Raw genomic sequence first — 17,395 nt, 5'->3', positions numbered from 1 at the left:
CTCTCTCTGAGAGACCTTCTATAGGGCCTCAGAGAGACCCACCTCCAGGTCCTATTAGAGTTGCTTCACCTTCTGTATTTTGTTTATTGTTGAATGTGAAGAAATTGTGTGAGGATCCCAGGGAAACAAAAACTCTTAAACCCCTTTCACACTGGGGCTGCTCCGCGTTAGTAGTAAAGAGCCATTCGTTTTAGCTGCGCTTTTTGGCCACTAGCGGGCGCTTCTAACCCCAAAGATGGGGTTAAAAGCACCAGTGCTGTGGTGCTTTGGAAGTGCTGCCCATTCATTTCAGCACTCCCAACCCGCCCCAAAGATGCTGCTTGCAGGATATTTCCTAACGTCCCGCAAGCGCACCGCCCCAGTGTGAAAAAGTCACACTGAAATGAACAGGAGGCGGTTTTCAGGCATTATTTAGAGGCTATTTCTAGTGCTAAAATGCCTGAAAACCGCCTCAGTGTGAAAGGGCTCTTAAGGGGAGTATCTCTGTATTTGAATGCATTTATACACTTTTTAATATGTTTTTCGATTAGATTAAAGTGTGTGTTTATGTGATAGATATATATATATATATATAGCTATATCTATAGATCTATATATATATCTATAGATATATCTATATATATATATATATATATATATATATATATATATATATATATATATATATATATATATATATATATATATCTATATCTATATCTATATCTATATCTCTAGTATTTGCTTTTATTCAATTTGTGCAAAATGTAGGGGCGGGGCACGGGCGAGGCCTGACAGGGGGCCCTTGATTTCTTTGGTCCGGGGGCCCTGAGTGTTGTCAGTCTGCCCCTGATCCTTACCTGTCAAAATATCTCCCCTTTAGCTGTCTGCAATACTCCGGATTCTGTGGGCGGGTCTGTTGTCCAGGGCTCGGTGGGCGGAGTCGTGATGTCAGCAGACTCCCCACCCACCTTTACACTCCCCTTGGCCAGGCATCGGTATTTCTTACACTGAACTTCTGCTGGACTCGTGGATTATGCCCCATGATCACTAACATCCAGTCAAACCCCAGGAAAGTCACCACATGACTTCAGCATGCCCAACCATGCCAAGGTGTAAAGCAGCTAATCCTGGGAGAACTGGAGAAGAAAGGAGGGGGGGATGTTAAGTACACAGAATGCCTCTCTCACACTGTGCATGAGATAAGGAAATCACCTGTCACTCACAGCAAGGGGGGAAGAAACTGACACATATTTCTCTGTGCATCCATTTTTATCTTACTGAAAAAAAAAGATAAAATGATTGCTCAGAGCTGGATTAACTCTTCGAGGAAAGACTGGGCACAGATGAAATGACATCCTCTGCTGTAACAGATATGAGTCTTAATAAAAGTAAAAAAAAAAAAAAAAAAAATTGGGGTTTACATCCACTTTAAATCGGTGAAAGCAAGTCCCCAAAAAGAAAAAAGCTTATATAGTGTAAAATCATCCAAGGTTTTTTTTTCTTTTAAATACCAATTCTACTCACATAAACAGAGGTAACATGGCTAAACAAGCAAAGGCTTATAGGGAAAACAGTGTACAGCGTCGACACACACTCCCAGCACCGCTGGCCAGCCGCTCACAGCTGCTCTGTGTTTGTCTCACCATGCCTTGATCTCCCTCTTCCGCTCTAGACTATCGATGTGCCTCTGATGCGTTGTTGCCTTAGCAACTTTATCAAGAGTTACTTCCTTCTTTCTTTGGGCTTTTATGTGAACTGCAATGTGTTTGCATGTGTTTGTATGCATTTGCAGTGCGGCAAAAAGGCAACATGTTGTACTTTTTTTTGCACTGCAATGATGTGAACTATGCTCGCAGGATAGCTAAGATTTTGGACTCAATTCAATTGGAATGCATTCAAAAATGCCTCCAACTGTAGCGGTTGTAAACTTTAAAATATTTTATATATTTTATTTCCTAGGATGCAAAAACAGATGGCATTTTTTCCCTTTTGTTTTTCTCTGCGTCAGCTCCATGTCACAATCAGGAGACAAGTAGCAGTAGAGAGTTTCCCAACAACCAATCAGGAAAAGTATACAAGTGGGTCATGACACGGGGTCACCTCAGGCATAGGGTCTAAGCACTAACTTTTTTTTTCCCCAAGAAAAAAACTTGTATTGGTTACATACAGCCCAAAAGAACATATCCAACCACATATACTGTACATTATACAAAAACAAAGCAGAATTGCAGCGACAGTGCCTGCCAAATGTTAACATTGAAAAATCAACACAAATATATAGTGCAACGGAAATGCACATCCTCATCAGCATCATTCCCAGGTTGAGTTCAAACTATATACAGTGGATATAAAAAGTCTACACACCCCTGTTAAAATGTTATCTTTCTGTGATGTAAAAAAAAAAATGAGACAAAGATAAATCATTTCAGAACTTTTTCCACCTTTAACCACTTAAGGACCAGCCTCGTTTTGAGATTTTGGCGTTTACATGTTTAAAAAAAATTGGGTTTTTTTGCTAGAAAAAGAACCCCCAAACATATATATTTTTTTTCTAACACCCTAGAGTATAAAATGGCGGTCATTGCAATACTTCTACTTTCACACCGTATTTGTGCAGCGGTCTTACAAGCGCACTTTTTTTGGGGGAAAATGCACTTTTTTTAATAAAAAAAATAAGACAACAGTAAAGTTAGCCAAAAAAACGACGTTTAAAAAAATTCTACAGGTTGCATGTTTTGAGTTACAGAGGAGGTCTAGGACTAGAATTATTGCTCTTGCTCTATCGATTGTGGCGATACCTCACATGTCTGGTTTGACCACCGTTTTCATATACGGGCGCCACTCACGTATGTGTTCGCTTCTGCGTGCGAGCTCGTGGGGACGGGGCATTTAAAAAAAAAAAAAAAAAAATTTATTTATTTTACTTGATTTTATTTATTTTTACACTGTTTTTTTTTTTGTTTTTTTGTTTTTAAATTGGGTCACTTTTATCCCTATTACAAGAAATGTAAACATCCCTTGTAATAGAAAAAAACATGACAGGTCCTCTTAAATATGAGATCTGGGGTCAAAAAGTCCTCAGATCTCATATTTGGACTTAAATGCAAAAAGAAAAAGAAAAAATGTTGTCATTTGAAAAAATGACAACAGAAAAATGTGCCTTTAAGACATATGGGCGGAAGTGACATTTGGACGTCGCTTCCGCCCTGCTATGGTATGGAGACGGGTGGGGGCCCATCTTCCCCTCACTCATCTTCATACACAGCAAGGGGAATGACACAAACACCTCCGCCGCTGCCGATGGCTCCGGTAAGCGGCAGAGGGCAACGGATCGCAGCGGGAGGGGGGGCCCTCTCCCGCCACCGATAAAAGTGATCTTGCAGCGAATCAGCCGCAGAGACCACTTTTATCTTGTAGCTGACCGCCGGCCGAACACGGGGATACCAGGGTTATGGCAGCTAGCTGCTGCCATAACAACGATATCTGTCCCCAAAGTAGGGACGTACATCGGCGTGCGGCAGTCGGCAAGCAGTTACCTATAAACTATACAAAACAAACAGAAACCTTTTGGGGGGGGGGGGGGGGTGTAAAAATGAAAAACTAAAATAATGTGTTTGCATAAGTGTGCACACCCTCTTATAACTGGGGATGCAACTGTGTTCAGAATTAAACAATCACATTCAAACGCATGTTAAATAGGAGTTAGTACACACTTACCATCATTTAAAGTGTCTCCGATTAACTCTAAATAAAGTGTCTGGGCTATGGGGCAGAGTGGCAATACGGAAGCCTTCTTGTACAAAGAAAAACATCCAAGCCCAGCTAAATTTTGCAAAAACACATCTGAAGTCTCCCAAAAGCATGTGGGAAAATGTGTTATGGTCTGATGAAACCAAGGTTGAACTTTTTGGCCATAATTCCAAAATATATGTTTGGCCCAAAAACAACACTGCACATCACCAAAAGGACACCATACCCACAGTGAAGCATGGTGGTGGCAGCATCATGCTTTGGGGTCGTTTTTCTTCAGCTGGAACAGGGGCCTTAGTCAAGGTAGAGGGAATTAGGAACAGTTCCAAATACCAGTCAATAATGGCACAAAACCTTCAGGCTTCTGCTAGAAAGCTGAACATGAAGAAGAACTTTATCTTTCAGCTTGACAACGACCCAAAGCATACATCCAAATCAACAAAGGAATGGCTTCACCAGAAAGAGATTAAAGTTTTGGAATGGAGCCCAGACCTGAATCCGATTGAAAATCTGTGGGGTGATTTGCGGCCGGGTTCACACTGATCTGACATGACAGTTGTACCACTTTGGATCCGACTTTGCCCTGAGATTTGAAGTCCGACTTCAATGAACAGAGATCCGACTTTGATCCCTGACAATACCAGACACTGTGTCTGGTATGAATCTTTAGGGGGAACGCCACACCAAAAAAAAAAAAAAAAAAAAAACGGCATGGGTTCCCCCTCATGGAGCATACCAGGCACTACGTTCCGGCATGGATTTTAAAGGGAACCCACCTAAGCTGAAAAAACGGAGCGGAAGTCCCCCCCAAAATCCACACCAAACCCTTATCCAAGCACACAGCCGGCAGGCCACAAAAGGGGGTGGGAACGAGCGAGTGCCCCCCATAAACCGTACTGGTCCACATGCCCTCAACATGGGGGGTGCTTTGGGGCAGGGGGAGGCCCTGCACCCCGCCTCCCCAAAGCACCTTGCCCCCATGTTGATGAGGACAGGTGCCTCTCCCCGACAACCCTGGCTGTTGGTTGTCGGGGTCTGCGGGCGAGGGGGCTTATCGGAATCTGGAAGCCCCCTTTAACAAGACTTCAGAAAAGGATACATCCTCAGAAAAGGATACATCCTCTTCTCCCCTCCCCGGCAGAGGAGCCGGGGAGGGGAGAAGAGATCGGAAGAGACAACAGGACTGCTTAAAAAGTTACTTTAAAAACATGTGTTTTGGGTGGAACACCACTTTAAGTGGTTAAACTGATCTCATTTACAGAACGAAGTGCTTCTAGGCATTTCTCAAGCCTTTGAAATTGTTTTGTATCCATCTCCTGACTTCTGCCTGTCCACAACTTTATCCTGGAGACAGGGTCTTGGCACCCATTGTTGATTGTTTGCTTCAGTTGCATTACCAGTGACTGAAATGCTCCAGGAAAGATCTTTTCATGCTGAGCTAATCAAAATTACCACAGCTGATCACAGTTGAAAGTCAAATGGCTTTGTGTGCCATTCAGGTGAATAGCCACACCTGATTGAGTTTACAAGTCATTTTTAGGAGGGGGGTGATCCTTTTCCAACTCAGCGACTGTTTTTGGATTTATTTTTATGACATGTAGGTGTAATATATATCACTTGGATGATAGAAGTTGTACTGAGTAAATACAGCTGGGTAAAAAAAAAAAAAAAAAACCTGTCTTCATTGTAGGCTGCAAAGCAACAAAAAACTTGATTATTTTAATAGATTCATTTATATACCCACTATATCCATTAGCATAAAAAGGGAAACAAACTCTGGCTGCTTGTTTAGGAGCATTTTTAGCAAATACAGAAAATTTCTGTTGATCATGCCAGAAATGCGGCATCCTTGTCACTTCTTCTTTATGGTCCTGAAGAAAGCACACACATCTAGCTTTCTTGTGTAAACTACTAGTCTTATCAGTCCACCCTGTAATGGGTGATGAACAAAGTCAGTGTATTTTAAATGAAATTATGGGCTTGATAGGAAGGTGCACCAATATTCATCATCCCCATTTTATTATACTGGACCTCTACTTTCAGAAAATGTATAACATTTGGGGGTTTTAAGTAATCTTCAGGCCTAAAATGTACATTTTAAAGTGGACCTTCCATCTTTCAGGTAATACAACCAAGATCCATCAGACCCTTCCCCCTTTCAGAGATCATGTTACAGGCAGTGAAAGCCATTAAAGAAATGTTTTCAATGGAGGAGGAGGAGGAAGGATAAAAAAAAAAAAAAAAAAAAAAAAAAATTTAAATGGCTTCAACAGTAAAAGGGTTAAACGAGAAATCTGATTGGTTGATGCAAGCACCAGCTCCTCTTTGAGGACCAGTTCACACAGAACATGTTGAGAGAAACCCGTTAGCAAGACCTCATTTGGAATATGCAGTTCAGTTTTGGGCACCAGTTCTCAAAAAGGATATCAGGGAACTGAAGAAAGTGCAGAGAAGGGCAAACAAACTGATAAGAGGCATGGAGGAGCTCAGCTACGAAGAAAGATTAGAGGAACTGTAGTCCCTCTTGAGAGGAGGAGATTAAGGGGGGATATGATCAACACGTACTAATACATAAGGGGTCCATATAGTGAACTTGGTGTTGAGTTATTCACTTTAAGGTCATCACAGAGGACAGGAGGGCACTCTTTACGTCTAGAGGAAAAAATATCTAATCTTCAAATACGGAAAGGTTTCTTCACAGTAAGAGCTGTGGAATCACAGTAAAATGTGGAATCGACTCACTCAAGAGCTGGTTCTGACCATCTCAGTAGATTGCTTCAAAACCACTTCTGGACTACCCACCGTGGATATACCGATGTTAGGGCAGCAGATAGCTGCCATAACCCCTGTATTTTTATTCACGACTGGCAGTCCTCTTTCACATAAAAGTGGTCTCAGTGGCGGATTCGCCACAAGATCACTTTTATGCGCAGCAGGAGGGGTGCCACCCCCACCCCTCGGGATTCTCCACCGCTTACTGGAGCCGTTGGAAGCGGCGGAAACGATCCAATTGCCGGGATGGATGGCCAGGAAGTCGAGTTTGGGCATGAGGACACCCACTTGACTACATGCCCTTGGGAGGACCGGAGCGACGTCAAACATCTCTTCAGCCTTAAAAGGGACAATTTTTTTTTTTTTTTTTTTTACTGAAAAGTGTAGTTGTGAGATCTGAGGTCTTTTTACCCCAGATATCACATTAAAGAGGCCCTGTCGTGCTTTTTTCAATTACAAGGGATTTTTACATTTCTTGTAATAGGAATAAAAGCGATTTTAAAAGGGACAGTGTAAAAATTCAAAACAAATTTTTTAAAGCGTCCCTTCCCTCCGAGCTCACGCTCAGAAGCGAACGCATACGCAAGTCGCACCCACATATGTAAATGGTGTTCAAACCACACAAGTGAGGTATCGCTGCGATCATAGAGTGAAAGCAAGAATTCTAGCCCAAGACCTCGTCTGCAACTCAAAACTGGTAACCTGTAGAAATTTTTAAACGTTGCCATTGGAGATTTTTATGTGCAAAAGTTTGTCGCCATTCCACGAGCGGGCGCAATTTTGAAGCATGAAATGTTAGGTATCAATTTACTCGGTGCAACATTATCTCTTTGACATCATAGAAAAAAATTGGGCTAACTTAATTGTGGTCTTATTTTTTAAATTCCAAAAAGTGTATTTTTTTCCACAAAAAAAATTGCGTTTGTAAGACCGCTGCGCAAATACAGTGTGACGAAGTATTGCAACTATCTCCATTTTATCCTCTAGGGTGTCTGCTAGAAAAAAAAAAAGTTAGTTAGGTACCTGCTAACTCTTTTTCTAAGAAGTCTTCCAGGACAGCATCCGAGAGATAGGCTCCTCTTCCCTAAAACAGGAAACACGTTAGTCCACCATTATAAATTTCACAGCCTTACCTGCGTGCCTCAGTTGTATTTAAGTACCGAAGGAATTCCCAGTAAGTTCAAAAGCTCCCCCGCTGTACCTGGTATTTATCATTTCAAGGGTGGGAACTAGTGCTGCCCTGGAAAACTTCTTAGAAAAAGAGTTACCAGGTACCTAACTCTGTTTTCTCAAATCGTCTTCCAAGGCAGCATCTGAGAGGATGTATCAAGCAATACTTACTAGGGTGGGGATAGAGACTGGAGCACCTTGCGACCAAATGCCTGGTCTTGGTCAGACAGCTGGCTTATACCGTAGTGCTTTGCGAAGGTACTAAAGCTTGACCATGTCGCTGCCCTGCAGATCTGCTCCGGAGTTGCCCCTGCTTTCTCTGCGACCCGAGGTTGCCCAAGCTCTGGTTGTGTGCGCTCTGATTCCGCTTGGCGGAGTGAGGTCCTGTGCCTCATAAGTCGTCTGTATGGCCATTCTTATCCATCTGCTGATGGTATTCTTGGAAGCCTGTTTCCCTTTGTTGACTCTTGCATAAAGGACGAAAAGGGAGGTCGTTCTTCGCAAATCCTTTGTTCTTTCGAGATATGTTATGATCGTGTTTCTTACATCTAGCTTGTTGAAAGTGTCTCTTTTTCTACTGTCCATAGTTTTTGGAAGAGAAGGTATGACGATATTTTGGGTTCTATGGAACGTTGAAGAGACCTTGGGTAGAAAGGCCGGATCTGGAGAGAAAATTATTTTGTCTAAATGTATTAGGCAGTATGGTTCCATTATAGACAGAGCTTGGATTTCGCTCACTCTTCTGGCAGACACTAGGGCCAGAAGGAGTGCAGTCTTCAAAGTGAGGCTTTTGTCTGAACTTTTTTCCATGGGTTCAAATGGAGGGGACAGAAAGCCCTTAAGTACTGTGGCCATGTCCCAAGTTGGAGTTCTATGAATTTTGGCTGGTCTAGCTCTTTTAAGCGATATTAGGAATCGCTTTATCAGCGGATCCTCTGCTAATCTGGTATCCATGACCGAGGAGAGCGCTGCAACTTGTACCTTCAATGTAGCTGGATAGATGTTTTTATCTGCACCATCTTGTAGGAAATCCAAAATTGTTGGGATTATCCCCCTGTTGGAGATCGGTTTGTTTATGTTCCAGGAGATAAACTTTTTCCCAACTTTCTCATAGATAGCCCTAGTTACCGGCTTCCTGCTGTTTAATATGGTATTGATCACTTTGTCTGACAGCCCTTTGTTCTGAAGCCTTACCCTTTCAGTAACCAAGCCGAAAGCTTCAGGATCTTGTGATTCGGGTGATTGACTGGGCCCTGTGACAGCAGATCCGGCCGGTCCATCAGTGTCAGCTGAGGTTGTATGCTGAGGTTTTTCAAGTGGCTGAACCATGCTCTCTGGGGCCAGTGCGGAGCTATTAGTATCACCGTTGTTTTCTCTGCCTTGATTTTTTGAATCACCTTTGGGATTATGGCAGTTGGAGGGAACGCATAACACAGTTGCCATCCCCAGCTTTGGTTGAAAGCATCTACCCCGCTGTTGCCATCTGTGGGGTCCAGGGAGAAAAATATTGATGATTTTGCATTTGCTTTGGAAGCGAATAGATCTACCTCGGGTACTCCCCATTTTTGCGTGATTTGAGCGAAGGTTGTTTGGTTCAGTGACTATTCTGTCTGTCTTATGGTCTTCCGGCTCAGGAAGTCTGCCAGCGTATTGTCTGTTCCTTTCAGATGAATGCCTGATATTGATTTATGTTCGATTCTGCCCATAGTAGGATCGTCTCCGTCAGTTTCATCAAGTTTCAGGACTTTGTACCACCTTGTCTGTTTAGATATGCCACAGTCGTGACGCTGTCTGATTGCACCTTTACGTCTTTCCCCCGTAATGCTGGCTTGAACGCTTTTAATGCTTCCCCCACAGCTTTTAGCTCTCTCAAGTTTGAGGAGGCTTGGGACCATTTGGATGTCCATCTCTCTTGTGAGCAGAGCCCCTCCATGTGGGCCCCCCAGCCTAGGGTGCTGGCATCGGTGGTGATCCTGACTGGATCGTATTGAGCCCATCTGCGTCCTTCGATGTATCGAAGTGGATTGAGCCACCATTGGAGTGTTTGCTTAACTGTGGTTGGAACAGAAATGGATTTGTCTAGGGATGAGTGCCTGCCATCCCACTGAGACAGAATGTAGTTCTGTAGAGGTCTCACGTGAATCTGTGCCCAGGTGATGGCTGGAATGGAAGACGTCATAGGTCCTAGTATGGTCATTCCTTGTCTCACTGTTATGGCATTGGTCCCTAAAAGGGAGGTTATTGCCTGTGTGATTTTTTCTCTTTTCTTCTGTTAGAAAGATTTTTGATAGTCTGGAGTCCAGCACATATCCCAAATATACCACTCTCTGGCTTGGGGTCATTCTCTGCATTCACTATCCATCCCAGGTTTTGCAGATAGGACATACTGGTGCGCAGATTGTTCTCTAGGATTTCTGCCGAGTCCGCAAAGAACAGTAGGTCGCCTAAGTAGGGTATTATTCAAATACCTTGCTGTCTTAGACCTTTTAATGCTTCCGCCATTATCTTTGAGAAGATTCTTGGTGCTGAAGAGATGCCAAAAGGGAGAGCTGCGTATTGCAGGTGTAAAGTAGTTGCTGGCCCTTGTATTGCGAACCTCAGGAATTTTTGATGATCCTCCCTTATGGGGACATGTAGGTAGGCATCCTGTAGGTCTAGCGTCGCCATGAATGTCTCCTGTGGTAGGATGTTCCTGATCGAGTAAATAGACTCGATTCTGAATTTCTTGTATTTTATCCCTCGGTTGAGAGGTTTGAGGTTCAGTATGAGTCTTAACTTGCCTGACGCTTTCTTTTTTGCGAATATATGGGAGTAGAAGCCCCTTTGTTCCTCTTGAGGTACATGGCGAATCACCTTTTGATCCAGTAGGTTTTGCAGGGATTCTAAGAAGGCCTTTGCTCGATCGTTGTCCCTTGGCAACATGGTTGCTAGGTACTTGGTTGGGGGGCGGGTGGAGAATTCTATTGCGTAGCCGTCCGCTATGGTGCGCAAAATGAACTTGTTTTTTGTTGCCTTCTCCCATTGTCGGGAAAAGGCCCCAAGTCTGCCCCCCACCTGGTGACAGTCATTGTTTTTTGTTCTTTTGGTTAGGAGGCTTGAGGATGAATTCACCCTTGCCTTTTTTGTTTTGCTGTCCCCAGCGTTTTTTTGCCCCCGGTTTGTTGAATTTTTTTTAATTGCCGAAAGGGCACCTTCCCTTGCTTCTTTTTGTTTTGGGAAAACCCTTGTTTTTTGCTGCGGTCCTGTCTAGGACTGTTTCTAGTTCAGGCCCGAAAAGTAGGTCTCCAGAGAATGGAATCCCGCATAATCTGTTCTTGGAAGAAATGTCCCCTCCCCAAGACTTCAGCCACAGGGCTCTACGGGCTGAGTTGAGCAGAGCTGTGGCCCTTGAAGATATCCAGACAGTTTCAGCTGAGGCATCAGCTAGAAAAGCTGCTGCTCTGGTTAGTGTAGGGATGGTTTTTATTAATTCCTCTCTGGGTGTGTCATTCTCCAGCAGTTCTTGGAGCTGGGTTAACCAGATTAGTAAAGTCTGGGCTGTGCAGGTGGAAGCTATTGCCGGATTCAGGTTTGCGGCCCCTGCCTCCCAGGCCCTCTTTAGGAGGGCTTCTATTTTTTTATCCATGGGGTCGCTCAGGATACCTGCGTCATCAAAAGCCAAGTCAGATTTATATTTGTGACTTTCGCCAGAGAGGCATCCACTTTGGGGCATTGGACCCAGGTTTTGGTGTGTGTCTATGCAAACGGCATCTGCGTTTGACCGTGGCTGGTATAAAGAGTTTTTTCTCTGGGTCTTCCCATTCTTTTTTGACTATGTCTTTTAGGGTTTGGTGTACAGGGAATGTTCTGGGTTTTCTGGGTTGTAGCCCTTTGTACATCTTGTCATGTATTGTAAGCTCTGCGGTTTTCTGTTCTTTAATGCCTAGCGTGTCAGCTATGGCTTTAAGAAGACTGTCCGTATCCTCTGAGGGGAATAGGTTGCCCTCTGCCGTGTCATCTTCCTCCTCAGAGTCTGAGCAAATTCCATCCTCCGATTCAGCTTGTTCAGATTCATCTGAATCCTCTTCCTGCTCTGCCTGTTCCCTGTTACCTGCAGGAACGCATGTTCCGCTGGTAGATGGGATACTGGTCTGACCGATTCTTGATGGCGCTTCCAATTTATCAATAACTGAGCATAGTGGCGCCATGGTGCTCTGAATTTCCTTCTTGAAAGGGTTGAGTAGATCTTTCAAGTACCCCTGCGATTCTTTAGCCACCATCTTGTCTATACATTTTTGACATAGGGGTTTTTTCCATTCAGGGGAAAGCCGGTGGCTGCATGAAGCACGTTTTGCCTTTCGCTTTCCTTTCCTCAGGGGTCTTTGCCTAAAATTAAACACAGTAAAAAAGGTCCCCGTGAGGTAGGCGGTCAAAAACCGCCTGTAAGTAGGCAGTTTTATAGTAAGGTTAAGACAGAGATAACTCCTGAGTATTCTGGCTTACCTTGGAGCTGTCCTGGCTTGCAGGGTCTATAAGGCAGGGTGGAGAAGCGTCAGACATGGTCAGCCACCAGGATCCTCTGCTTAGAGGGCCCTTTTTAACTGCTTCCTGCTTAAGCTCCGGCCCCGCCCCCAGCTGACCCCGTGCAGGTTGGTGGATATACCTGCACATGCCGCTGCCGTTGGTATTCTCCTACCCAGGTGTACCAACTAATAGGGAGGGAGATACTCTGAATGTAAATAATATTGCCTTTTTTTTTTTTAAATTCCCGCCGCCGGAAGTCCCGAGTGTCCCGCTTTACCCCTTCCCGGAGATGGGCTTCGGGAAAATGGCCGCCACCAGGAACCAGAAATGCATCCCACAGGGCTGGAGCCATCTTGGTACACCCTGTAGAGCCTCCATGAGGAGAGGCTCGTACAGCGGTGTGCAGAGGACGCCATCCGCAGCAGGAAGCGGGCTGGCGGGCGAGCACAGACACACCAGGGACAATAGGGGAAGAAAATGAAGTTAAAACATGACCTACCCCACCGACACGGCCCTGTGGCGGGGGTTGTTAAGATACCATCCCCCTCCCTGGTACACATATGGAGGGCTGGAGGAGATCCCCAGACTTGACAAAAAAAGTGCGGCAGGCCCGAGTGCAGCAGCATGGGGGGGATGACAGTGCCTCCTTGCAGCCTGGGGGGATGATTGCAGACTCCTCAGTAGGGGTGAAACCTCAGGCAGAGCAATACTGCTCACGTTTTGCTGCTCCTGCTCTCCCTCCCAAGGCCCACCGGGCTGTATGGGATGCTGGCAGGGGGTCTCCTGCAACAAGCACAGAGACAAAAGTAAAAATAACAAACATTTCTTGCAGCTCCTGTGGGTCGAAAAAATATATAACGTTTGGGGGTTCCAAGTTATTTTCTAGCACAAAATAAACACAGATTTTAACTTGAAAACAACAAGTGTCAGAAATAGGCTCCGTCCTTAAGTGGTTAAAAAAGGCCTGGATTCTTTCCTAAATGTACATAATATAACAGGGTACTAACATTTATAGGTAAAGTTGATCCAGTGAAAATCGAATTTCCTCTCGGGAGACCAGGAAGGAATTTTTTTTCCCCTGCTATAGCAAATTGGATCACGCTTTGCTGGGGTTTTTCGTCTTCCTCTGGATAAACTGTGGGAAGGATTGTGCATATGGGATTGTATGATTTTTTTTTTTTTTTTTTATTAGTTGAACTTGTGTCTTTTTTCAACCTATGTAAATGCGTTCAAAATGCACTGCCGTTGCAATCTGCAGCGGGTATCAATATTAATTTAACCACTTCCGGACCGCCGCACGACGATGTACGTCCAAACTTTGAAGGGGTATATCGTTGCAATGGCAGCAGCTAGCTGCCATAACCCCGGTATCCCTGTTTTCGTGCAGCGGTTGGCTGATAAAAGTGGTCCCTGCGGCGGATTCGCCGCGAGATCACTTTTAATCGGTGGCGGGAGAGGGCCCCCCCCTCCCGCCGCGATCCGGTGCTCTCCGCCGCTTACCGGAGCCGTCGGTAGCGGCGGAGGCAATCACATCTGTCTCCATCCTGTGCCTGGAGACGAGTGAGGCTAAGATGGCGCCCACTCGTCTCCATGACACTGCTGGGCGGAAGCGACATCAAAACGTCACTTCCGCCCACGCCTCTTAAAGGCATATTTTTTTAAATGTCATTTTTTTTAAATGACTTTTTTTTTTTTTCCATTTTAGTGTAAATATGAGATCTGAGGTCTTTTTGACCCCAGATCTCATATTTAAGAGATCCTGTCTTTTTTCTATTACAAGGGATGTTTACATTCCTTGTAATAGGAATAAAAGTGACACCATTTTTTTTTTTTTTTTTTAAACAGTGTAAAAAAAAAAAAATGTAAAATAAATAAAAAAAAAAAAAAAATTTTAAAAACCCCCCGTCCCGTCGAGCTCGCGCGCAGAAGCGAACGCATACGCGAGTAGCGCCTGCATATGAAAATGGTGGTCAAACCACACATGTGAGGTATCGCTGCAATCGTTAGAGCGAGAGCAATGATTCTAGCCCTAGACCTCCTCTGTAACGCAAAACATGCAACCTGTAGAATTTTTTAAACGTCGCCTATGGAGATTTTTGAGGGTAAAAGTTTGACACCATTCCACGAGCGGGCGCAATTTTGAAGCGTGACATGTTGGGTATCAATTTACTTGGCGTAACATTATATTTCACAATATAAAAAAAATTTGGCTAACTTTACTGTTGTCTTTTTTTTATTCCAGAAAGTGAATTTGTTCCAAAAAAAGTGCACTTATAAGAACGCTGCGCAAATACGGTGCAAAAAAAAGTATTGCAACAACCGCCATTTTATTCTCTAGGGTGTTAGAAAAAAAAAACATATATAATGTTTGGGGGTTCTAAGTAATTTTCTAGCAAAAAAACTGTTTTAAACATGTAAACACCTAAAATCCAAAACGAGGCTGGTCCTTAAGTGGTTAATGACGTCCCAAAGGCAAGTCGTGAATACAATGTGTTAACCCGCACTCACTGGGTTGCATGATACAGAAGTATGGTCCATAGTACAGTTGTACTGAGTTTCCAAAAGCAGTGCATGCAATACTTTTGGTGTGCAATTGCACCACATGGCACTACATTTAAATCACACAGGAACGCACAACGCGTTCTTATGCGATTCCAGTGTGAACCGACCCTCAGGACTCGTGCAAATGGGTGTAAAAACAAACAAAAAACTGTTTTTAGATCTCTTTTTACACTTGCATTGCTCTCCAGGTATCAATCTGTATTTAAATCGCTCTCCACAGCATCTGACAGGTGTATTGCTTCCCGTTTTACCCCTAAATGCCAGATTACCCCATCGTACCACCGCTGACTTGAATGGCTTGTGTTTGGAGGGCAGTAGTGCTGCGACAGGGTAGAATTCCTTCTGTGACTGCAAAGCAGAGCATCACAGCATGTGTACACCTCCTGCCGCTGCCCTTCCAGCTAAAAGGAAGAGGGGGCAGATGAGAGGCGGTAAAGGTGCAGTTCAGCTGCATGATTTTACAGCCTCCCAACTGCTGGTGTAAATGAACCTTCAGCCTTGGTTCACACTTGTGCGATGCAGACACTGCATGTGACTCCTGTGCGTATCACATGCGAATGCAGTGTGATTCCTGTGCGTATCACATGCGATATCTGTGAGGTGTGATTAGAGCCATACATTTTATAAGGCTCAAACCGCACCAAAATGGTGCAGGACCCTTTTTTTCCCACACCTGAATCGCATCACATGGGTGTGGCAATCACACTGCGCTTTGTGATCTGAATCAGGGTGTTGTTAATATAAGATCGACACCTGTAGCAGATCACTTGGACGCCGTGCAATTGCAATGCAATGCGGGAGACGCATAGGATTCGCTGCGTTTCCCACATTGCATAAGTGTGAACCAGGGCTCAGAGATGCCTTTTTTTTTTTTTTTTTTATACCTCTGACCGCAGCTGCATGTTAGCGAATGTGCCCATGCAGGTGTTTAAAAGCAACTGCCCCAAACCTGGGTTAAGTTGAAGAGCTTCTATGCTTTATACACGTAAATGCATTCTTGCAGCTAGAATTAATGTTATAGCCAATAGAATACATTTACATGCAAACGCACATATTTACGCACCAAAACCTGCACGATTTTTCAGCCAGCAACTAGCAGAAAGATCCAACCTACAATACAGTGTGCCATGTGCATGAGGCCTTCCAGCAAGCAGCAATTGTGGTGTACCAGTGCAGACAGCCTGCCAGTAAAGAAGAAGGGATGGTAACCTGCACAGCAGTCTGAGCTCTGCAGCTGTATCCACAGGACAGCCCAGCTCCACAGCCAGCTCAGCATCTTCCACCTCCTGCGAGCTCTCCTCTGCCAGGCTCAGGTCACACTCAGTCAGGCTGCCCCTCCACAGCGCCCCCAACGAGCCCACGTGAATCTTCCGTGTGGTCACATGTGTCACTTCAAACACCGGGACGTTCTCCACTACCTCCTCCGCCATACTGCACACACGGTCGGCCCCGCTGCCTGCCGGAGATTGTAGTCACTGACGCCTCATTTCCCACAATCCACTTCACTGCTTACGTCTAATGCACCTGTTCTGTGGTATCCCTACTTTGGACGAGTGCAGGGTGCAGCAAGATGGCGGCGATGAAACGTCACTTCCGTGACAAATTCTGACGGGTACCCTAATCTGACGAAACACCGAAAATTCCAATTTGCCCAGAACTCCAACACATCACTTCCGGTCGAAAATCCCGACGGGTTGCAGTTAGTGCGCATGCGCGATGGAGTTTTCGGCAGGACACCAGGATGTCCCTTGCTAACCACTTCGCACCCAGGCCAATTCTGTCATTTCTCTCCTACACGTAAAATTCAGCATTTTTTTTGCTACAAAATTACATAGAACCCACAAACATTATATATGTTTTTTTAGCAAAGACCCTAGAGAATACAATGGCGATCGTTGCAACTTTTTATCTTGCACGGTATTTGCGCAGCAATTTTTTGAACACTTTTTTTTTGGGGAAAAAAAAAACTGTTTCATGCTTTAAAAAAAAAAACAAAAAAAACATTAAAGTTAGCCCAATTTTTTTGCATAATGTGAAAGATTAAGTTACGCCGAGTAAATATATACCTAACATGTCACGCTTCAAAATTGCACACACTCGTGGAATGGCGCCAAACTTCAGTACTTAAAAGTCCCCATAGGCAACGCTTTTAATTTTTTTACTGGTTACATGTTTTGAGTTACAGAGGAGGTCTAGGGCTAGAATTATTGCTCTCGCTCTAACGTTCTTGGCGATACCTCACGTATGTGGTTTGAACACCGTTTTCATATGCGGGCAGGACTTACATATGCATTGGCTTCTGCGTGCAAGCTCACGGGAACAAGGGGCGCTTTAATTTTTTATTTTTTTGTTAATTTGAATTTTATTATTTTAGTTTGACACTTTAAAAAAAAATTTGATCACTTTTATTCCTATTACAAGGAATGTAAACAATGTATTGTAATGTAATAGGAATATGGCACAATCGGTCCTTTTTACAGTGAGAGGCTGGGAAGCCTAGGAAAAAAAAAAAACGGCTTCCCAGCTGTGGCGGCGCCATTTTTTTTAATGCAGAGGTCGGGCGTGACGTCATAACATTGCGTCGGGCTTCTGAACAATCATAGAGACTCCGGCAACCATCTGGTCTGCCAGAAATCTCTATGATCACCATGCGGGG

General features: G+C 44.2%; 1 protein-coding gene across 1 annotated transcript in view; it reads right to left on the bottom strand.

Moving 5' to 3' along the window:
* Positions 1–16,328, bottom strand: part of SNAPC3 (small nuclear RNA activating complex polypeptide 3) — a 115,577-nt gene extending 99,249 nt beyond the window's left edge. Inside the window, exon 1 of the mRNA XM_073635710.1 lies at positions 15,949–16,328. Within this exon, the coding sequence (XP_073491811.1) occupies positions 15,949–16,169 (221 nt within the window). The 5' untranslated portion in view covers positions 16,170–16,328. The remainder of the gene's footprint in view (positions 1–15,948) is intronic.
* Between the last annotated feature and the right edge of the window lie 1,067 nt (positions 16,329–17,395).

This window comes from Aquarana catesbeiana, linkage group LG01 (assembly GCF_042186555.1).
Source record: "Aquarana catesbeiana isolate 2022-GZ linkage group LG01, ASM4218655v1, whole genome shotgun sequence".
Taxonomy (NCBI): Eukaryota; Metazoa; Chordata; class Amphibia; order Anura; family Ranidae; genus Aquarana; species Aquarana catesbeiana.
Note: the sequence above shows the minus strand (reverse complement) of the source record. Positions and strands in the feature narration are given on the sequence as shown.